Here is a 22,770-nt window from a genome sequence, read left to right as displayed (position 1 = left end):
AAATATTTCAAAAATAGGTAAAACTTATAAATTAAGAATATATATGATCTAATGAGTGTATTTTGATGAAGAAATACTATACTGTAGTAGAAATTTTATGATATAGATTCGGGTTTGGGTTTGGTCAAAAGGTGCTAGGGTTGTGGACAAGTTCACCGACCACGACATTCATGAAAAGAAAGAACACGTGGCAGTAGCGTTAAACACGGGGAAGGCACCTCACCCCATTAATTATTTAATATGAATTAAGTAATCCTAATTAAAGCTTTTAACTTATTAATCTCATTCATTATTCAGCGAAGAGCGTTAAGGTATCAGCGTATTTAGGGAAGGGCGGTGCTAAATTAACAGGCACGCCTTGAAGGAAGAATTAGATGCTGTCTCTATTGCTGCCACGTGTTCGTCCTTTTCAGGTCTTATAAAAATATTTTCCCTTCCTCTTTGACCAATCACCATTACAATTCCCATTTCCCCATTTCTTCCACTTCATTTTTCTCTCCCTTCCGATTTCAATCTGCCGTAGAAAAATGAGTAAATTTTGGACGTTGGCCACCCAACTTCATACTCTTTCTGGGTCGGTATAAATTTAATCCAAGAACACCCTGGTAATTTTGGATGTGGGTTTTGTATTTTTGTGGCTAATTATTATTTTGTTTTCTATGATTCGCACAGGCCTGTTTTGATGTTGCTGTATCCTCTGTAAGTTTATCTCTCTCTTTGTCTCTCTCTGTTTGATGCTGTGCTTTAAGGGGAAAAAATTTGTTGAATCGTTTTCAATACAACAGATATGCGTCGGTGGTAGCCATCGAAAGCACCTCCAAATTAGACGATGAGCAGTGGTTGGCTTACTGGATTATCTACTCATTTCTCACTCTCATGGAGATGGTTATTCAACCTATATTAGAGTGGTTAGTGCAAGTTCTAGATTTTCCCTCTTTTTCTTTTCTGTTACAAAATTTATCCACATGGGTTTTTGGTTTCCCTGTTTTCCTCTCCTCTGAACTTCTGGGCAGAAATGAAAGAAAAATTTATGGGTATAGCAGTTACTTTCTTTAGTGGCTTCTGAATGTTTGATAGGTTCGATTTGCAGGATTCCAGTTTGGTATTCGGTGAAATTGGTATTTGTGGCGTGGTTGGTTCTGCCACAGTTCAAAGGTGCAGCTTTCTTGTATGAAAGATTCGTGAGGCAGCAAATTAAGAAATATGGTGTAGGAAGCAATTCTGGTGATGCCAAAGCCAAGAATCACTAATTCACATAATTAGTGAGTTTTCTTCTTTTAATAATAATTATGATGACTACACCCTCGCCTTTGTGACTCATCTTTTTTAAAAGAAGTTTGTTATTTTCTACAAATATACTAATGAGATGTCTTTGATCTGCTTCTTGTCTCCTTTTGTGAAGTGGATTAGAAAGGGAGTTGGAATCTTGATAACGAAGGTATCATAAAGAAGAATTGGTTGCTTCATGGTGGACCATCTTTCTGGATTTGACTTCTTTTGTCTTTTTTTTTTTTCTCGTTTGGTTGTGCTAAACAGAACTAGTATTGGACATCCTTGTAAATGAAACAAACACTTTTTTTTTTTCATTTTCCCCTAGTTTTATAAGCTATAACTGTGTTGTGTGTCGACACAATTTGACGTCTAAAGAATCTCAATCTTCAAACAAAATCTTCCGTAGAATTTTAAGAGAAAAAAGATACCTAGATGCGACAGATGAACTTACGTTTGAATGCGATAACATTTATCCCAAATTGTAGCTGACCAGAAAGATTGTGAACCAAAAGAAACGTATTTATTTAGACATCGACTGACTAACAAACTTATTAGAAGCATATCTTGTCCCAATCTCGGGTATTTTCATAACTAGAATTACTATGAGCATGTACATAATGGACAACAGAGGACGTTTGAAAGATTGAATAAATATAGAATGTCACAGTGCTTGTAGGAGAAGCATTCGTAGCATTCCCTAAAATCTTTGCTACTCCCCTCCAGTCAGCAATCGGGTTGATTGCTGTTTAACTATCTCTTTGCCATGGATATTAACCTGATAGATTTCTTAAAAATGAACGTCCCAGTACAAGAATACCAATGTCGATCAGTTTCGGCTCTCCTCTGACAACTGGGCTGAGTAAAGCTTCCAGGAAAAAATCGACTTCATTTCCTGCTGTGTTGATGATCTATAAAACCATTGATTTTGTGCTTGCAATTATCGCCAAACGGAAACATATGATTTTGTGCGAATCCGCGGCCCGCCCATCAAGCTCTATTCATCAGTTCGAATAGCATTTGAACACGTGAGTCTTCTCAAAAGCAACTGAGCATCAGATTCCAAACAACCCTCCGCCATCTCAAGGACAACTGGCAGAAAAGACGTTCTATTCATCTCAACCAGCATTGTACCCTTCGATGAAACAAGATATAAAAGAATGAAACTCAAAGCAACTAAAAGTATACTGAATGTGCAAGTAACATACAGAAATGGCATAATCTTTTGAAGTTAGCGGGAGGGGAGGAAGCAATTGAGGGTTAGAATACTTGATGCCATCAATTTACCTCAAAATTTACCAAGAAAATTTGGAACTGTCTCATGGTCTCCTTCATAGCACTCACGACTTTGACATCAGAAGAATCGAGAGCATCTGTAACATCCTTGGGAGAATGGCCAATCGCTTTTAGCACAACCTAATAATCAACATAAGAAGCAGTCAGATACGGTCCTCTTTGACTAGGGTACGCATAAACTATATGGTATTTGACTCACCTCGTGATCAATGAGGATCTCAGAAATGAGGCTGCCGTCATCAACATACACATGTAGCTCGTATGTTGCCCTTTGCTTGAATTGAAATCCTTTTACACCAGTCAAAAAGCACTACAAATACAAAGATTATGTTTTCAATTTCAGTAAAATATAGAAACAATTAAATTTCATAGTCATTCACCATGCCATGTTCAATATGAGCAGGTTGCAATGAAATATGAATTTTTATCCTACCTTGATTTTTCCACGAACTGATGGAGACTTTTCCTTCACTGCTGCCCACTTAGCCGACAAACTAGCCAAGTAAGTGAAAGGAATTTCTCTATCACCAGATAGAATGAGTGGATGCTCAATATCGACCATAATGGTATCCTCTTCCAAGTTGGCCGTATTGGTATCGTCTACTGAATTGAATGTATCGGTGTCATCGATCGGATTGACCACATTGGTGTCCTCAACTGAATTGGATACAATAGTAGGCTCGGTACTAGCTCCACCACTGGGAACGGAATGTGAATGAATCTCCTCAACATTTGAAACAAAATTAGAAGATAACTCAGAATGAGCATTTGTTCTTCTGACAGGAGTAGTAAATGCATCACCAACTGGAGCAGTAAATGTTTCATTTCCCCTATGGAACATGCCAACACCTGATAGTCAAATGAGCAACAGTGACCTCTTCAATTGTGAAAAGAAAAGGAAGGGGAAAAAAAGGTTGAAAACAAAGAAAATTTGGAAGAATGCACTATCTATAACAACAGAGCTCTTTCCAGATTATACAGATTGAACATGAAATTCAAGACCAACAACCAATAATAATAAAACAAACCTTATAACCTTATATCCAAGATAAACTTGGCTGACATTTGTTGAAAGTAGGGTTTTTTCCTTAGGGGTATTATTGTAAATGTCTTCTACCCTAGGACTCTCTACTATCTATTTATTCACCTTGTTCTCTTGTATTCAGTGTATCAATTAATAATAATAAGAAAAAGGTCTGTATCGTGGTTTTTCTCCCTGTTCTAGGGTTTCCACGTAAACTGTGCATTGGTCTCTCTTTTCTTATATTTCATCATGGTATCAGAGCATGGCGACGAAACCCTATCCATCATTGACGAGAACCAACCACAGACATCTTCTACAGACGAAGCTCCAATCATGGACATGAAAGCTATTATCCAAGAAGCTGTAAAAGAATACCTCCAATCTGCCTTACCGCAACTTCTTCCAGCCACCATAGTTGCCGTCCAGCCGCCGCAGGGAGCACCGTCGACATCGACCGAGGGTTCCGTCGAAGGACAGAATCGTGCGATCGGCCACAAAAACCCTTGTTCGCGCCAACCATGCCGCACGAGTCGCCAGCCGTTCCTTTCGACCAGACGAACTGCCGACCCGACACCCTCCAATCTGCCCAGCCGCGACCGCTTCGGGAGCCAAACTGAGGAAAGGAGCCGATCGCTTCTACCTCTGTCCAACCGCGGTTTTCCCAGGTGCAGATCCAAACTACCGACCCGACGCCGCCACTGTCTTTTCAAGCGCCTCAACCTCCGATCAGGTTCTCTCCGGCCGACGCCCTGATTCCAACATACCCAGCTGGTTTCTCTTACAACCAGCCGTCGGTCGAAGGCCTTTTTCCAGCCGCACCAAATCATGGTGGTTCGGCCCAGTACCCTGACAATGTTCAACGCAGATTGGCCTATCTTCCAATGCAGATTTCAGATTTGGAAACGGCCCTTGGCCCAAACCCTCAATCAGTCACCACAGAGAATCCGGTAAATTCGTTCTCTATTTTGCCTAATACAACTTATTTAACTGACTCAATGGGAAATACTACAGGATTTCTGGTAGGAGAAAAATTGAATGGGGAGAATTATTTTTCCTGGTCCCAGTCGATCAGAATGGCCCTCGAAGGAAGGCACAACTTCGGGTATGTAATAGGAGAAATTCCGAAACCTATCCCAGGCGATCCTCAAGAAAGAATCTGGAAAGGGGAGGATTCTCTATTACGTTCTATCCTCATCAATAGTATGGAGCCACAGATTGGCTGACCTTTACTGTATGCAGCAACTGCTAGAGATATCTGGGAGGCAGCTAGGGATCTGTACTCAAAGCGACAGAACGCATCTCGGTTATACACGTTACACAAACAGGTCCATGAGTGCAAGCAATGGGCCATGGATGTTCCTACTTTAATAAATTATCAGTGTAATGACAAGAGATGGACCTTTGCCGAGAAATTGTTTGGAACTGCGCACAAGATGGGGCCCAATACTTGAAACTTGAAGAGGCAGATCAGGTGTATGTGTTTTTTACTGGATTGAACCCAAAATTTGACAGTGTTCAAAGTCGCATATTGGGTCAACGACCTACTCCTCTCAAAGAAGTTTGTTCAGAGGTTGAACTGGAAGAGGATCGGTCACATGCTATGAACAATCCTATGGTTGTTTCCACTGATGCACCAGCTTTTGTTACGAAGGCTTCCAGTGCCGACGGTGATAAAAAGCCCACACTTGTTTGTGAGCATTGCAAGAAGCCATGGCATACGAAAGACCAATGTTGGAAGCTGCACGACAGGCCCCCGAACAGTAGGCAACGACAGTCACATGACAAATCCTCTGGACGTGCACTTGTAAGTGACTCGGTTAATGAGAATACACCGCATCAGCCCTCGGCCGATAATAAGATCAATTTGAGTGCTGTCGAGGTGAGTGCCATTGCACAATCAGGTACTTTTCCATCTTTTGACCTTATTAGCATTAATGGCAAAAAACCCTAGATTGTAGATTCAGGGGCCACAGATCATCTCACCAGCTCTTCAGACTTGTTTGTTTCATACTGTCCGAGTGCGGGAAATGAATGTATTAGAATTGCAGACAGGTCTTTTGCCCCGGTTGCAGGGAAAGGAAATACCTCTCCTTTTGATGGTTTAGTACTACGTGATACACTTCATGTGCCTAAAATTTCATATAATCTTTTATCGGTCAATAAAATTACAAGAGATCTGAATTGTAAGGCCATTTTCTCACCAGATTCTGTTGTGTTTTAGGATCAGAAGTCGAGGATGACGATTGGCACTGCCCGGCACGATAGGGGGCTCTACTTCCTTTTCGACGATGCTTCTTCTAGGGAGGATCATAAAACTGGTTTTATGTCTTTAAATTTTTCTACTTCCGAAAATGACTTTATGTTATGGCATTATCGTTTAGGACATCCAAACTTTCAATATATGAAATATTTGTTTCCGCATTTATTCCGCAATATTAATATAGCGTCTCTAAATTGTGATGTATGTATTCATGCCAAACAAAGTCATATTACTTTTCGTTCTCAACCTTATAACTCATCCAGTCCTTTCTCCCTCATTCATAGTTACGTCTAGGGACCCTCACCTACTACTACCTCCACTAGTAAACGTTGGTTCGTCACCTTCATAGACGACCACACACACCTCACTTGGGTGTTTTTACTTGCTGATAAGTCTGAGGTGTCCTCCATCTTTCAACAATTTTATACCATGGCTGAAACACAGTTCCATGCAAAGATTGGAATTTTGAGGAGTGATAATGGACGGGAGTTATTTAACACCTCTTTTCGTGACTTTCTTGTGTCTAAAGGGATTGTCCACCAGAGCTCGTGTGCTTATACTCCCCAACAAAATGGAGTAGCCGAGCGTAAAAATCGTCATCTGGTGGAAGTTGCCCAATCCTTAATGTTGTCTGCCACTCTTCCGTCCCATCTATGGGGAGATGTCATTCTTACTGCGGCTCACCTCATTAATCGCATGCCCTCTTGTGTCCTTGACTTTCATAATCCCTTGGACCTATTCAAAGAATCCTATCCGACTACTCGCCTAATTTCTGATGTACCCCTCCGTGTCTTTGGCTTTGTCGCGTTTGTCCACTCCCATGGCGCAAATCGCACAAAATTCACCCCTCGTGCTCAGAAATGTGTTTTTGTTGGATACCCTCTCCACCAACGTAGGTATAAATGCTATCATCCGTCCTCTCGTGTCTCCATGGACATTACTTTCATTGAAGATTAGCCCTTCTTCCCCGTTTGTCATCTTCAGGGGGAGAGCTTGAGTGAAGAGCCTACCTGGTTCTCTTATGAGATCCCTTTAGGGGAATCCACCCCGATTCCTTCTCCTAGTTTTGTAAAAGTCTGTCCTATCCTCCCTACCAACCAGATTCCATGGATAACCTACTATAGGAAGAATCTTAGAAAGGAAGGGACGCCACCTGTTAAATAGCCGGCTCCGGTCCATGAATCAAACCCTGCATCTAGTCCAAACTAATGATGTTGATATATGTATGGAGACTGACAAGTGCAAGGAAGATAAGGATGAAGGAGGTGACAATACTGAAAATGTGATAGATGAGGAGACAGCTAAGAATGATAGCAGTAAAGGAAAAATGCCAGTTTTTTATAAGAAAGTGGAAGATACTATTGAAATCCTTGATATACAGATGACCGATCATGCTGAAAAACCTAGAGAGTTGGAAAATCATGATGCCTTTCTCGATCTTCCAATAGCACTGAGGAAGGGTACTCGTTCATGCACAAAATACTCTATGCACAGCTACATGACATATAGCAATCTGTCTCCCGAATTTAAAGCTTTTACTACCAGCTTGGACACTATCATGGTCCCAAGTAGTATTCGTGAAGCAATGGAGAGTTCTGAATGGAAAACGGCTGTTATGGAAGAAATGAGGGCTCTTGAGAAAAATGGAACGTGGGAACAGGTGCCTTTACCTGAAGAGCACAAGACAGTTGGATGCAAATGGGTGTTCACCGTAAAATACAAATCAGATGGGACAATTGACCGATATAAGGTCAGACTGGTTGCTAAAGGTTTCACCCAGACCTACGGAGTTGATTACTCTGAAACATTCTCTCCCATGGTCAAACTCAACACTATTCGGGTTTTGTTGTCGATTGTTGTAAACAAAGATTGGTCACTTCACCAGTTAGATGTTAAAAGTGCATTCCTGAATGGAGAACTTGAAGAGGAAGTCTATATGAGCCCCCCTCCTGGATTCGAGAGTCAGTTCAAGCACAGGGTTTGCAGACTGAGAAAGTCATTATATGGACTGAAACAGTCTCCAAGGACTTGGTTTGATAGGTTCACCACATTTGTTAAAGCACAGGGATATAAACAAGGGCACTCAGATCATACATTGTTTACGAAAATGTCCGACTCCGAGAAGATTGCAGTCCTCATAGTGTATGTTGATGATATTGTTCTGTCTAGTGATGATGAGGGTGAAATTACAAGGCTCAAAACAAGAATGGCCAGAGAATTTGAGATTAAAGACCTTGGCAAGCTGAGATACTTCCTTGGAATGGAAGTAGCTCGATTAAGAGAAGGTATTTCAGTATCGCAACGGAAATATACACTGAACTTACTCAAAAAAACAGGCATGACTGGGTGTAAACCCTCTGACACACCAATGGAGTATAATGCAAAACTTGGTGTTATAGACAACAAAGTTCCTGTTAACAAGGAAAGGTATCAGAGGTTGGTTGGAAAATTGATCTACCTGTCCCATACAAGACCAGATATTTCATATGCAGTAAACGTGGTAAGCCAGTTTATGCAAGCTCCCTATGAGGAGCATATGACTGCAGTTGAGCGTATTCTTCGATACTTGAAGGGGACTCCTGGTAAGGGTCCGATGTTCAGAAATTCTGAAAAAAGAACTATTGAAGCTTATACCAATTCTAATTGGGCAGGCTCTGTTGTTAATTAAAATGTCAACCTCTGGTTATTGCAGCTTTGTCTGGGGTAACCTTGTCACCTGGCGAAGTAAGAAACGGGGAGTGGTGGCCAGGAGTAGCATTGAAGCTGAGTACAAGGCAATGAGCTTAGGGATATGTGAAGAAATCTGGTTGAAGAAGGTGTTGTCTGATCTTTACCAAGATAGTGAGCTTCCAATGAAATTGTTTTGTGATAATAAAGCAGCAATAAGAATCGCAAACAAACCAGTCCAACATGACATAACCAAACATGTAGAGATTGACAGACACTTCATTAAAGAAAGACTAGAGAATGGGAGCATTTGCATCCCCTTTATTCCCTCAAGTCAACAAGTGGCAGATGTTCTCACCAAGGGGTTACTTAGACCAGATTTTGACTATTGTATCAGTAAGTTGGGTCTTATTGATATTTATGCCCCAACTTGGGAGGAGTGTTGAAAGTAGGGTTTTTACCCTAGAGGTATTATTGTAATTGTCTTCTACCCTAGAGCTCTCTACTGTCTATTTATTCACCATGTTCTCTTGTATTCAGTGTATCAATTAAAAATAATAAGAAAAAGGTCTGCATCGTGGTTTTTCTCCCTGTTCTAGAGTTTCCACGTAAACTGTGTGTTGATCTCTCTTTTCTTATATTTCATCAAGATTCATAGCTAATCTAGCGGAAAATATCAAATGCCTTGTGTAATTTAGTCTATTTTATATTCAGATAACTGTTAGGAGTCATTTTCAAATAATTCTACTTGACCATGAGATTTACATTGGATTCTAGCAGGAGGTTTGTTCTTCCTACTTTGAAGTTTATAATGTTTTTACATTCCAGAATAGGGTATGAAATTTATTAGGAGTGGACAAGCATTTCCCTTCCTCTTCCACTTTTTGTTTCCTTGTTCTATCCATGTTTTCCCCCACAACGGTCTGTATCAATAGTTGAAACAAACAAGAGAACGCAAAAAGGCACATCATAATGAGAGAATGAAAGTAGGCAACATTGCCTAATATAGAGAGTAGTAACAGCTATTTGGTCTATAAAGTCAGGAATCTGACACACTGAACATCATACCAGGTATGTCATCTTATTCAACACCCGTTGACAATGGAAAAAATCTTTCTTTTTCCCCCCGGGAAAGAAGGGCAGGGGAATATATAACTGATTAGTACCTTGGTCTGAACGAGAAGGTTCAGTATCCACTACTCTGCTAGGATGCCCAGGATCTTGAACATTGTCTGATGGCCATGCAGCATGTGTTGCTCTACTTGCCAAAGGAGGAACCACGCCCGTCCTCGTTCTGAACAAGTATATAAATCACAAATTATTGAATAACAGAAAACAGTGGAATAAGCTCTTCTGAAGAGAAAGACAGTCCACCGAGAAGTACTGTGTACGGTGCATGTTTGAAGTCGGCAAGTAATCAATTACAAAAGATAAAAGAATAAGCTCTAAACAATGGAAAAAGAAATCTTTCGAGGACAAAGAAAATTGTACTGTGGAAGCCAACAAAGGTATGGATGAAAACTATGTACTCTAGGAATTAATGATACCTCCTTCCTCTAGGTGGCTTGCTCACTTCGTCAACAAGCCGTTTCCGAGCTGCCTCCAATTCCTCAACCAGGCCTCCAAGAACCTCAAAAGCTTCAGGTACAAGCATTAGAAGCCCACGTCGTACACTTATATTGCAGATTACTACCTGTACAAAAGCTATAAATAATTGATCCCTATCATCAATTAATCATGTAGTGTAGTTTCGAAGCTCATAACCTGGTTGGGGAAAAAATAACAATTGAACGAGGATTGAGAAAGTTAAGAAACCTTCAACCCAGCAGGTGCCAAAACTTCAAGATCCCTGATAGGCCTGTATTCCATGCCAAAAACTCGCTGAACACCATCCGTCATGGACAGTTTAAGGCACCTCTTAATATTGGCAGGGGCAGTCTGATATCTACCTTTTAGACCACAACTGATGTTAACTATCTCATCGACCTGAAAAGGAAAACAGATCAGCAAGGACCCTACAACCCTGCCTACCTCAAGCAGCAGGTCATTCTTATAACTCTGAAATATTAGTACGGGGACCAAAATGTTGTTTTAACCAAAAAAGAATTTATGGTAATGAACTCAAGGAACTGGCACAAATAACCTGCAGTACGTACGGACCAGGGAGATCAACGAGATGCATAGAATCAACATTTTGAGGCAGGACACCAGCACCCGTGTAATTCATATCAGAAACCAAGAACTGCTCGAAACACAGCTTTCCTTTTTCCGCAGGGTTGAGGCTGAAAAAACCTGGTACAAACCCTTGTAGGGAACGGATACAGGCATGCAGCCACTCTCTCTTTAAGCTTAAACCAAATCCTCGAAGGAAGTCGCTTACAGGACACGGCGGGTGGGTGGAAGCGACAGCAGGACTGAGCGGGTTCGGGTCGGGCGAGTGAGGGAGAGAATGATCAGAATCCGCAGAGGGAGGGGAGAGATGGTCGGAGACGTCGATAAAATCTTGTTCCTCGTCGTCGGAATCGGGAACTTGGAGGGGTTCAGAAACGTTGGGATTAAAATGAGAGTTGAGATTGTCGAGAATGAGAGGCTGAAGAGAGGTGGGGGAGGAATCAGGACAGTGAGAGTTGTGTTCCAAGTCTTCGTCGGAAGACCAGCTCAGGCGAAGGCGCCTTCTGGTCATTGTGGCTTCTTTTTCACTCGGAAATTAGGGCCTTCTTCCCTCTGGCTATGTAGTGCGCAGTCGGGGCGGTAAAAGCAGAATCAGGGAGATGAGTGGAGAAGTTGTAATTTGCAAATAATAACCCTTTTTCAGTTTGAGGGGGAATTATTAATTTTCACTACTATTTTTAACTTGTGTCGTTAATTTATTCTCCACTTTAGGTTGGTTAATCCCCAGTCATTTTACCACATTTCTACATTGCTGTGCATTGCCACTTTTTATTGATAATAATAATTTTTTAAAAACACCTCCTCTTATATTTATCTGTTATTTTTGAAGAAGCCTAATTTAGTTATCACATAAACTATAATTATATTATCTTTTGGAAGATTAGATAAGCCTGAGTGTAACGCCAGTGCCTTCAATTTTTTAAAACTAAAGGCCACTCATGCTTAACCACCTTTGTTGTTATTCTTCACATTAAGCGCCCACACGCGATGCTGTATTTTTCCTTTGGTATTGAAAATCTGAATGCAAGTTCAATTCATTGTCAAACTATCTTCACGGCTGCATCTTGCAAATTGATTTTAATGGAATATTTGATGATTTGTTCCGAGTCATGAGTTTCCATGGTACATTTCCACAATCCACACTTAGGGAGATTAAATATAAATTTTTTGCCTATACTGTATTTATAATGGAGTGGCTGCACATAAACTTGTACAGTCCAAATTACAAAGAAAAGCTCATCTCATAGACTGGATTTGCTTATTCCATATTACAAGCCCATGAAAGTAACCTCTTGAAATCGGAGGCTCAAATCTACTGTGAGACTACCGTCCTTAGACTCTTAGTTAGCGGTTCGAATTCTCTCACATTACCAGACATCAGGCGTGGAAGAAAATTTAGCATGAGATTAAGATGTAAATAATTTCTTTGCTACATCGAGTAAGATCATTTGGGACAGACGACTTAGCATAATGGTACAAGAATACTTGTCAAGATCTCACAGAAGGATAATCCTTCCACCTAGATATACCAAGATCAAATGCAGATTGCAAGACACTAACCCGCTCCATTAACAGTTTATCTTCTAGTTCCTCAAAAACAGGACATTCTGTTTCCATAATCAGCTCGAGATCTTCAAAATGCTTAACTTTGCATTGCATCTTCTTTATCTGTAAATGATTTTGACAACGAATAAACATTTATCACTTTGGCACACAATCGACCATGTTTAACAGGAACTTTAAAGTTTTGACCCACAAGACTACTACAAGCGTGTAGTTCAGGGAATGTTTACCTGTGTTTCTATCATTATCGCCAATAAATATTCAATTTCTCTCTCTTCCTGATCAGCAAGTAATTTTGCATGTGCTGCGGCAGCACCAAGTGCTGTTGCAATCGCAGTTCTAACTCGTAAGATTAAAGGTATGTCATCTTTGTCCTGGGCCATTATATCACCTAAAGGGAAAGCGGAGATAGTAAAGGTTAAAGGCAAGGCAAAGTAATGCGCCAAAATGCTGAACCATAAAAACAAGAAAGGGAGCTAGCATTGATACCTAACCACCCACACCGAAAATGCAAACAATCCTACCTGTTAGGGCAGCGCACAGAGCATATTTTTATTACAGCAGACATGTTTTTCTATTTGATCCGACAAAGTGGAAAACTATGTATAATAGTCAATCAGCACTTTCAAGTTCATAATAAGTATCTTAAAAAGGTCAAAGGAATAAAGGTCATAGATTCAATCCATGGTGGCCACTTACCTAGACTTAATATCCTACGGGTTTCCTTGACACCCAACTATTGTAGGGTTCAAGCATATTGTCCCATGAGATTAGTTCAGGTGTGCATAAGCTAGTCCGAATACTCACAGATATTATAAATAAATAATTTTGTTTAAAAAAAATTTAAAAAAGAAAAAACAAAGGGTTCACAATAAGTACCTGATTGAGGCCTTTCCTTCGCCACTGAATCTTCATTATTGAGAATTCTATGGAAGAAAATTACAGATAAGTTTATCTCCAATGCCAAAAGAGTATTGGCCAAAGCATGAAAAGTAGAAACAAAAATACAAACCTCTCATCCTCATGATTTGATGTGGTGGAAGCCGCAGAACACGATCCATTAGGTACAAAAAATTCTTGATCATCAAAGATTTCTTTCGGATATAAGTTTTCGTCACAGAGTGCTGTAACAGAAGCAGTAGCAGCTGCCGCCATAATATGTGGTCCAACCATGCTCGATATCAAAGCTACCTAATAGCATAGGACAGATGCTCATGCATCAGCTAATGGGGAGTAAAATCGAGCCATATATATATTTTATAGGACGCCATTCAGCAATGAAAAGATAACCCGCAACAATTTCACTTCACTTCAATACAATCCAGTTAAATGTATTTGATAGAAAGAGATATGTAATAACACGTGATACATGAATCCTACCTGTTTCATCAGAGAACTGCTCGTATCTGGAACAGAACCGGTGCACTGTCGCTTGGGAGGACCTTGGTTCTCCTCATCTTCGTCCTCGTTTATGTTCTTGGTACATTGGTCTTCACTTCCGGCAATCTCCTGATTGTTAGGTGGAGGGTCTGTAATTTCTTTTTCGCTAGCAACATTGTTATTAGGATCACTAACCTCACTCCTTGGAGCATCAGAGCATAACAAGGAGTCCCCAAACGGCAACTCCACGAGCTTCAATATACAATCCACTTTAGTCTTGGTTTGAACATTTTGAGCAACGAGATCCCAATCATCTCCATGCTTCAAAACGGATTCCAAAAGAAGAAGAGTTTCGGCCTCAGTCCACACAGCTCCGATATTACCACTATCTTCAATGAACTCGTTGGTTTTCAACTCAAAATCTTCCAAGAGCCTCTGCTCTCCGTAATTTCCATCCTTGAAACAATTTTCACAGACTAAATAACCATCCTACGTATAATACGTGAAGACTAGAGTTAGACATTCATCAAAATCCAGTAGTGGAGATGCAATTGAGATTTATCAATAGATGCTTTGGGAATATTCATTCACGTGATAGCATGAAAGTACCTTGGCGCATTGATGGTATCTAGATCCACAATGCTGGCCACAGTTCCCACACACTAAGATTTTCTGTTTCAACAATTCGCTGAAAACATCTGAATAAGAAGTCAAAGGGGGCAATTTAAACCCGCTCCCATTGACGATAGCACTGTCTTCCACAATAGGAGGTGCTGAAATTGGCTTGACCGAATTTGGCATTGCTCCGACACGAATCCCATTGGGAACCCCCTCTTCAATCTTAATTACAGAACTCTCTCCATCTTCTACCTCCGCCAAATCATTGTCATCCGAAGTTGCGCCAAAGTTGATCAGCCCCCATGTCTCCAAGAAAATAAACACCTTATGAAGCAAATTAACATCTCCCACCAGAGACTTCCGAACTTCGGTGAATGTAAGCCTGCTGGAAGGCTCTTCCCTGTACCTATTGATAATAAAATCTCTATATTCTTTATATATACGCGGAGTTCTTGATATCGAGCTTCCATCAAAAAACTCCTTCAAAGCTAATTTCTCCGTTTCGTGGATTTCATCCCACGAAAACCAACCTGAAGAATTGATTAGAAAAATCAGTCCCAATTTGAAAACAGTCTCCTAAATTTCCCTTCGTTCTTTATTCAATTCCCTAGCTAGGTAGTGAGTATCCAAAAGAACCTGGAGGGGAGAGGAAGTGCCCATTTTCTAGGGTTAGGGTAAATGGACGGAAAATGCGAAAAAGAGGGAGAGATAGACTTACTGGATTGACTTGGAATGGTGTATAGATCGAGCTCTGGTTCGTCTGGAACTCGTCTGTAACTCGTCTCCCGCTGTGAGGTTTCCATCGCGAACCGCGCGGTGAGCTTAGTCCGGTCCGATGTAGATTTTAGTATTACGCCGATATAAGAGACGCAGAAATTAAAAGAAAAAAACGCGGTTCATTGCCTGCTGTTGACGTAATTATATGACGGCCCAATAGTGTGGTGGCCTGGTATCTCAGGGAGCTGGCTCTGCTCTCCTACTGGGCTCTGGCTAAGCCCACCTCTGTTTTGGGTCTTACTTTCTGGAGCTATTGGGCTTTCTTCTTCGCTCAACGCCTCAACCCAACCCGACTTTGGTTCTTAAGGTTTAATTAATATTTTATTCGTTCTTGTTTTAATTTAATTTTATTGGGTTCCTATCGTTTTAATCTTTTCTTTAAATATTTTATAATTAATCGACTAAAAAATAATTTAAAAATTATTGCCATGGTCATTTGTTGATGTTTTTTACGCGATACTTATTCTTGCATGGTTTATGTAGTTTAAAAACAATAGATTACTAAACAAACTTTAGTTCTTATTAGTTGAGCTTAAACATAATTTAGTTGGTTAAATTATGTGTTGTTCACTGATAAATTATGGGTTTGAATTTTGCTACCCACGTGTTCAGTCAAATAAAATGTTGATACAATGGTGTCTAGTGTTTTTAGACTTTTTTTTTTTTACTTATATTTAATATGATGTTTCTTTCCTTCTAATTCAAGTTTTTACTATATGTGAGATGTAGATAATTGGTGTTGAATTGTCAGTCTGATTTGGCTAGCTGTCTTTTAATTTTTCTAAGACTCGTATAATTAAGTACATTGGTTTTTTTCTCTCTACTACGATTTCTCCACCGTTAAAGTACTAATTGTTTCGCGTTTGGTATTGAAATTGAATACGTGATGTCATTCAATATAATGTGTGTATTGGACAATAAGCATGTAGTGTATTGATTGACGGGATTGAGTTGACATTTAAAACGATGTGTCGTATTTGAATAACAATAGTTGTGGTTTCGATCTAAACTACTGAAAACTAAATGGTTTTCTCAATAGATGTTCCATCAATAAAAGCATAGTTATTGATGCTTGTGTATTGTTTAATCATTTAAATATTATGTAGATAAAGCATATTATTGTTGCTATAACTTTATCGCGTTATTTTGGTTCCTAAATGAGGCTTACTTTTAAAATCATGGTTTATCAGTTATATAATGTATTTGTTTTAACCATGCTTATCAAGTAAGAAAGTTTAATGTTAAAATACTATTGTAGTCCCCATACTTTCACTATTTTTCTTTTTTTTTTGGAAAAATATGTTTGTTGATGCCAATTTTTGGGCAAGGGAAAGTGCATATGATCTTCAAGCGACGTCAACGGTAAAATTGTAATTTGGGGAAGAGAGGACCTGCAATAAAAAAATGACTTTGATGTCTAAGTCGGTAAGAGAATTGTGAAATAGATAATAACTTGGAAGTTTAAGTTACCTCATATGGAGTTATGATGATATATTTATAGGCCTTGATCTTTCTCCTATTCCTTATCCGATTAGGGTTTCTAGGGTGACTGTTCCTGAATTCTCCTCGGGCCGAGGTCGACCAATCCAACATTCTTATTTAGCGTTTTTAGGGTTCTATCCCTTTTTGGCCAAGCTTATGCTAGACTCATAAACACCAGGCCCTTATTGTGTTGGATTTAGTGTCTTAAATCTCATGGTCTTGGAGTTTGTAATTTGTAGATACAAATTTTTTGTTTAATAAAACAAGAAGTATTTCATTTGATATTTAGATTGCATTAATTGAATCCAATAAACTAAGATCCAATGTTGTTTTAATGTAGCTTGAACAATATGTGGTAGACATATAAGCGGATCATATTTAAGTAATAACTTAAAAGGTCTGTAGTATGTGGATAAGGTTAGGTACCTTATCCTAATGACACTGCAGAGACGACCCACTTTGTAACTGCTACATGAGTTGTAAGTGTTACAGACAATATGATCCACATTGTTCATGTGGAGACATGTGAGTGGGGTATCTTGTATAAAGAGTTTGTATAAGATCAGACCGCAAAATGATTGGTATATCTAATACTGTCACTTAAAAGACTAACCTTTCACTAAATGATCATAGTTAGGGTTGGTAAAATTTCTCACAGGGTCGGGTCTCACCCCGCCTCGACCCCGATTAGGATATATATTATAATACACGTGATAATTATTATATTTAATTAAAAAATATATGAGAAATGAAAAGGACTCAAACCACCAAAGCCCAAATCTGAAACCTTAATCTGAAATCTCTTATCTGTCATCTTAGTTTCATTCTCACCACTTTCACAATTTCACTCTTAAGTCCCACTCCCACGCCCATTCTCCCTTTACTCAAAGGCCACTACCTTTTCAACATCTCTTCTCTACTCAACAACTACTGCCACCCACCACGAGTCGTCGATGCCAGTACCGTCGACACAGGTTCCCCCGCATTTAGATGTCGCAGCCATCGAGTCTAGTTACCATCAGACATCATTCTTCTTCTTCTTTTTCTTATTTCCTTCTTCATATTTGTACCAATAAGCAACAACTTTCACTTCATTCTATATATAAAGTTTTAAAAACTAATTATTTGACGTATACTATAATTTTTAGTTTTGCTCTTTTTGTTTGTTCCATTCTAAAAGTTGTAGGAAGATTGTTGCAAACCAAATCCCATAAGAGTTTAGAAAAACTTTGTTTTCTATATTTAAACATGTCAACAAGAATGAATCACATTGATAAGTCTTGAAAAGAGTTATGTTCATAGTGTTAATTCCCTCAATTCTATGTTAACTGTTTGCCTAAAGCACCCATTTTGTAGGTAAAATCCAATCGTGACACTTTTGGAGTCATTACGAGAAGTTTGGAGCTAAATTGAGTCAAATTAGATAAAAGTATGGACTAAGAAGAATAGGCAATGGCGAATTACCATTCTACCCCTCAGCTGAATCAATTTTTCACGCCTCAAGCAACACTCGGAGTGTTGCAATGCTCCCAACAAAACAAAGTCCAACGCTACCTCAACGCTGGAAGACAGTAGCTGCAAAAACAGAGTAACATCGCAATGCTATATCCAGTGTTGCAACGCTCCGGAAGTTGACGAAAAAAATAAAACACGTGTGAGCCTTGCGCAACCGAGCGTTGGAGCCAGAATCAAGCTAGGGTCGCAACGCTGCAATCCTCATTAGTTAAAAGCTTCAATTTTCTAGATTTCAAAAGGGGGGCATAATTTATTTATTTATTTATTTTATAGAAAGGGAAATTTCAGTCCGAAAATTTGAGAGAAAATCCACGAAATTTACTTTTGTCTGGAGAGATTTCTTATTGAATTCACAAGTCTTTTGTGAATTTCTTCATGTATTTCATTAATTCTTCAACGAGTTCCTTCAAGACTTCTCCAATTTATGGCTAGGTAAGTTATTTTCTTGGAAATATTTAGTTTAGGTTAAAATTCTTAAGATGTTTTGTGTATTTTCTTGAATTTTCTGCATTCTTGAATGTTTTTGTGTTGAATTTGAATAGAAATTAATGGAAAATAGTTGACACCTTGATTCTATTAATTTCTTGTATGAAAATCTTGCTTGGCACTGTTGCATAATAGTAAAACGAGTTACAAAAATTAAGATTCCTTGTTTTAATTAGGACTTTCTTTCCGGAATTAATTCTTGAACTTTTTAATTTGGAGCATTCAAACAATCGTTCTTGAAATTTACTCCAATGTGTTTCTTAAATGTCATAATCATGAGAACTCTAGTTTCTAAAAAAATCTAATAAAAATAACATGAATTTGCTAAATTTAAGTGTTTTTTACTTAGATTGGAGCTAATTGGTATGGTACATGTCAATTAGCTAATTGGGTTTTTATGGTTTTTACTCTATTAGATTATGGGATGTTGAATTTTCATGTATTTGTTCAAGATCAATGATAGAATTAACCTAGCTAATAAAGATTTCCCAAGAATCTCTCTCTATCAATTTTTACTAAAGAAGAAGAACTTACTCAACCCTCAATTTGTTACATTTTGGAATTCAACAATCAAAGTTTTTCCAATTGATAGAGATTCCTTGTGGATCGACCTCTTACTCCCGCTATAACTATGTGTTAGTTTTAGTTGTTGTTTGAGCATTATAAATTTCATTTGTCTTGAGTTAAATTAAATTAACAACACTGATTTTATTCCGAACAAGTTGGCATTGTTGCCGAGGAACCGAGCAATTGGCTATTTTGAATTTTGAATTTATTTATAAAAAATAAAAGAAATAATAAACCCAAAAAATAGTTAGTGTGATTAAATTTCCTTTTGTGCATGACCCTCTCCTCTTAAAGTGTACTTTTTGATTTGATTATAAACATTGACCGTGAGGAAAGGCGACTTCGAAAGGAAAGAACAGAAGGAAGAGAAAAGGAATTTGAAGAGTAGGTAAGCATCAAGAAGAAGAACTTACTCAACCAAACAACGTGGAAGAAGCAAAGGAACAAACCTTGCGAGAACTAGTGAAGTCGGACTATGGTCAACAACCATTGTGCATCGTATATCCACAGATAACCGTCCCGTTTGAACTCAAATTGGGGCTTGTGCATCTCCTAACCTCATTTAGAAGACAACCCGACCAATACCCGCATAAACACATGAAAGAGTTCCATCTAGTATGTGATGGAATGCGCCCACACAGAGTAACATAGAAGCAACTCAGTTTTAGGGTCTTTCCCTTCTCCTCGAAGGATGTGGCCAAATATTGACTATATTACCTACCAGTGGGTTTCGTTACTACTTTGAGCGGTTTAAAAAATAAATTTTTAGAGAAAAATTTATGGCATCTAAAGCTCATATATAAGAAAATAAATATATGGGATTAAGCAAAGTGTAGGAGAATCTCTTTACGAATATTGGGAAAGATACAAACAATTGTGTACTTCATTCCACATCACCAAATATCTCAACAGTATCGAATTCAGTATTTTTATTCAGGTTTGCTTCCATCGGAGAGGAGCAACATTGATGTTGTCGCTCCTGCCAAAGCAAGTCAACTCATATCTACTGTGGCAAAGAACTCTTAGAATTTTGGGACAATGACTCACGATCACACTATTGCTCAATCTAGTGAAGTAAGTGAGCTAAGATCACAAGTATCTTACCTTGTTTCTCCTTTTACTCAGGTAGTTTAGGGAGGACTTCCTCAAGTCAAAACATGCAAAGCATGTAGAGTAGTTGGACATACTTCCGAGGCTTGCCCACAAGGCCAAGTAAATGCCATTGGAGGATTTTAGAGGAAACATGACCCCCACGGGCAAACTTATAACCAAGGATGGAGAGATCATCCCAATTTCAAATGGGGATCTCAAGGACAATACGAGAACTGAAACCAATCATCATCTTCAACCTCCTCAGGTATGTCTCTAGAAGACGTTGTGAAGTCCCTTGCTGACCACTCCTTAAAATTTCAACAGGAACTCCATCAATTGCAAAAGGACAACATCCAACTCTAACAAGAAACCAGAATTCTTCAACAAGACACCAAATCCTTTCAATAGGAGACTAGACAGGGCTTCTCAAACTTGGACACTCAAATCACTCAGCTTGCAACTATAGTAAGCAAACTTGAGAGTTCCCCGCCCAACCGAAAACACGCGAATGTAAGTGACATAACTCTTAGAAGAGGGAAATAAATTCCTTATTCATTTAAAGATGCAAACTCAGTTTAATCACCCCCAATAAATAAGAAAAGGTAACAAATGAACAAGAAAATAAGGTAAGTGAACCAAATGAAACTTCCATTTTTCCCAAGATATGTGATTACTCCCCTCCTAAAGTAGAACCGTATGTCCTAAAGCACTATCCCTAAGTAGATTAGTAAGGCCTAAGGTAGTAGATGCCGATTTAGAGCTTATTGAATGTTCAGGAAGGTACAAATCAACATCTCTTTGCTTAATGCTATTCAACAAATACCCAAGTATGCTAAATTTTTAAAAGATTTGTGTACTAAGAAAAGAGAAGGGAAGGGAGAAGAAAGAGTAATTGTTAATAAAAATGTGTTTGCTTTATTAAAGAAGGACGTGCCTAAAAAAATGTAGAGATTCGGGGAATGTTTACCTTGTCATGAAAAAATGGGAGATAAAATTCTCATGCTATGCTAGATTTAGGTGCTTCAATAAATGTTTATGCCTTACCATGTTTATGAAGACCTAAAATTGAATGGCCTACAAAAAACTAATGTTTACATACAATTAGCCGATAGATTCAAATATATAACCTCTAGGCATTATTGAGGATGTCTTGTTGAGAGTAAGAGAACTAATCTTTCCAATTTAATCTTTACCTCTTGAAAATGGATGAACCTTACACTACTTCTTCTTCTAATGTTCTACTTAGAAGACCCTTCATGAAAACTGCAGAAACTATAATTGATGCAAATAAGGGTCTTTAATCAGTAAGATTTTGATGGATAAGTAAGTTCGTTCAATATATATGATGCCATGAAATTCCCGTCTGAGTATTTGGTCTCTTTTATCCATAAATACATGTGATGTTTGATGAATTGTTGTTAACTATTAATGAAAATTTTGGACTTTTTGTTTGACCCCCTCTATTGATCTTGATGATGATGACCCTTCAATTGATTTCTTTGCTTACTTTCTAATGATTTTGACTTTGATGATAATTATTCTAATAAGGATATTAATGAATCTTAGGTACAAGGATCGAGAGCTTAGGCTCTCCTTTCACCACCTCAACGTATGTCTTCCTTAAGAGATGAAAAGCCTTTCCATTTCATTTTCTAAAGGAGCGCGTGTCTTTTTCTCAATAATGCACATTAGTGAAAACATTGAAGATCTACGAAAAAAATCAATTGGACTTTGGATGATATCAAAGGAATAAATCTGTTCCTTTATGTATGCATAGAATTGTTCTAAGAAGACGGAGTCAAGGCCACCGTCCAACCTCCAAGAAGACTTAATTCCAATGATGAAAGAAAAATAGTTATCATAAGGAAATCATTCAAACTTCCTTGAAGCCGGAAATAATATACTCTGTTTCTAAAAGGCCAATGGGTAAGTCCAATACACATGTGGTACTAAAGAAAACCGCAATGACCATTGTTAGAGAACGGAAAAGGTAAACAATGATTTCCAATGAGAGTACAAAACAGTGTGAGAATGTGTCATAGATTTAAGAAAAACTAAACGGAGGTAACAAATTAAGGATCACTTCCTATTCCTTTCATTGACCAATGTAGAACGGCTCACCTAGGAAACCATATTTTGTTTTCTCGATGGATTTTTGGCATTCTAATCAATTACCAATAGCAATAGGAATATATCAAGAATAAGAACACATTTACATGCACTTACGGTACAATGCGTTTTTAGAGAATGTCATTTGGGTTTAATGTAATGCCCCAGGTACGTTGTCAAACGATGTATTGCGATGAGTATTTTATCCATCTACGTAGAAAAATGCATATAAATTTTATGAATGATTTTCAGTTATGTAATGGTAAATTCTTTTGAAGATTGTTTACACAATTTGAGTTGATTTTAAAAAAGATTCAATAAAACCAAATTTAGTTCCAATCATGAAAGTGTCACTTCATTCTTCTCACAGAATTAAAGGAAATATCTTGTGTCATTTAAAGGCATAGAAGTAGATAAGGCAAAAATAAATGTCATTTATGACCTTACATATCCTAAAAATATAAGGGAAGTGCATTATTTTCTTGGTAGTGGA

General features: G+C 38.4%; 3 protein-coding genes across 4 annotated transcripts; 1 reads left to right on the top strand and 2 right to left on the bottom strand.

The window, feature by feature from the left end:
• Nucleotides 1-358: 358 nt before the first annotated feature.
• LOC120071332 (HVA22-like protein e) lies at nt 359-1,584 on the top strand. 2 transcript variants are annotated; one of them, XM_039023542.1, is made up of 5 exons: nt 359-574; nt 673-699; nt 786-908; nt 1,091-1,262; nt 1,411-1,584. In XM_039023542.1, exons 1-4 carry the CDS (start codon nt 528-530, stop codon nt 1,248-1,250), a joined length of 357 nt encoding a protein of 118 aa, XP_038879470.1. In that variant the 5' UTR covers nt 359-527; the 3' UTR covers nt 1,251-1,262; nt 1,411-1,584. The 2 variants fall into 2 exon arrangements, with proteins under 2 accessions (XP_038879470.1, XP_038879469.1); XM_039023541.1 differs by having other exon boundaries at nt 369-574; nt 1,403-1,584.
• On the bottom strand, nt 1,505-11,333 carry LOC120071331 (recQ-mediated genome instability protein 1). Its single transcript, XM_039023539.1, has 8 exons — nt 10,660-11,333; nt 10,332-10,502; nt 10,064-10,209; nt 9,683-9,810; nt 2,999-3,414; nt 2,765-2,875; nt 2,557-2,685; nt 1,505-2,404 (listed from the first exon to the last, which is right to left on the bottom strand). The coding sequence occupies exons 1-8, from the start codon at nt 11,197-11,199 to the stop codon at nt 2,267-2,269; spliced, it is 1,779 nt and encodes a 592-aa protein (XP_038879467.1). The 5' UTR covers nt 11,200-11,333; the 3' UTR covers nt 1,505-2,266.
• A 577-nt stretch (nt 11,334-11,910) lies between these two features.
• LOC120072260 (SWI/SNF complex subunit SWI3A) lies at nt 11,911-15,128 on the bottom strand. Its single transcript, XM_039024687.1, has 7 exons — nt 14,968-15,128; nt 14,241-14,779; nt 13,632-14,120; nt 13,264-13,442; nt 13,131-13,177; nt 12,482-12,642; nt 11,911-12,356 (listed from the first exon to the last, which is right to left on the bottom strand). Exons 1-7 carry the CDS (start codon nt 15,050-15,052, stop codon nt 12,177-12,179), a joined length of 1,680 nt encoding a protein of 559 aa, XP_038880615.1. The 5' UTR covers nt 15,053-15,128; the 3' UTR covers nt 11,911-12,176.
• Between the last annotated feature and the right edge of the window lie 7,642 nt (nt 15,129-22,770).

The sequence above is a fragment of the Benincasa hispida genome, chromosome 2 (genome assembly GCF_009727055.1).
Source record: "Benincasa hispida cultivar B227 chromosome 2, ASM972705v1, whole genome shotgun sequence".
Taxonomy (NCBI): domain Eukaryota; kingdom Viridiplantae; phylum Streptophyta; class Magnoliopsida; order Cucurbitales; family Cucurbitaceae; genus Benincasa; species Benincasa hispida.
Note: the sequence above shows the minus strand (reverse complement) of the source record. Positions and strands in the feature narration are given on the sequence as shown.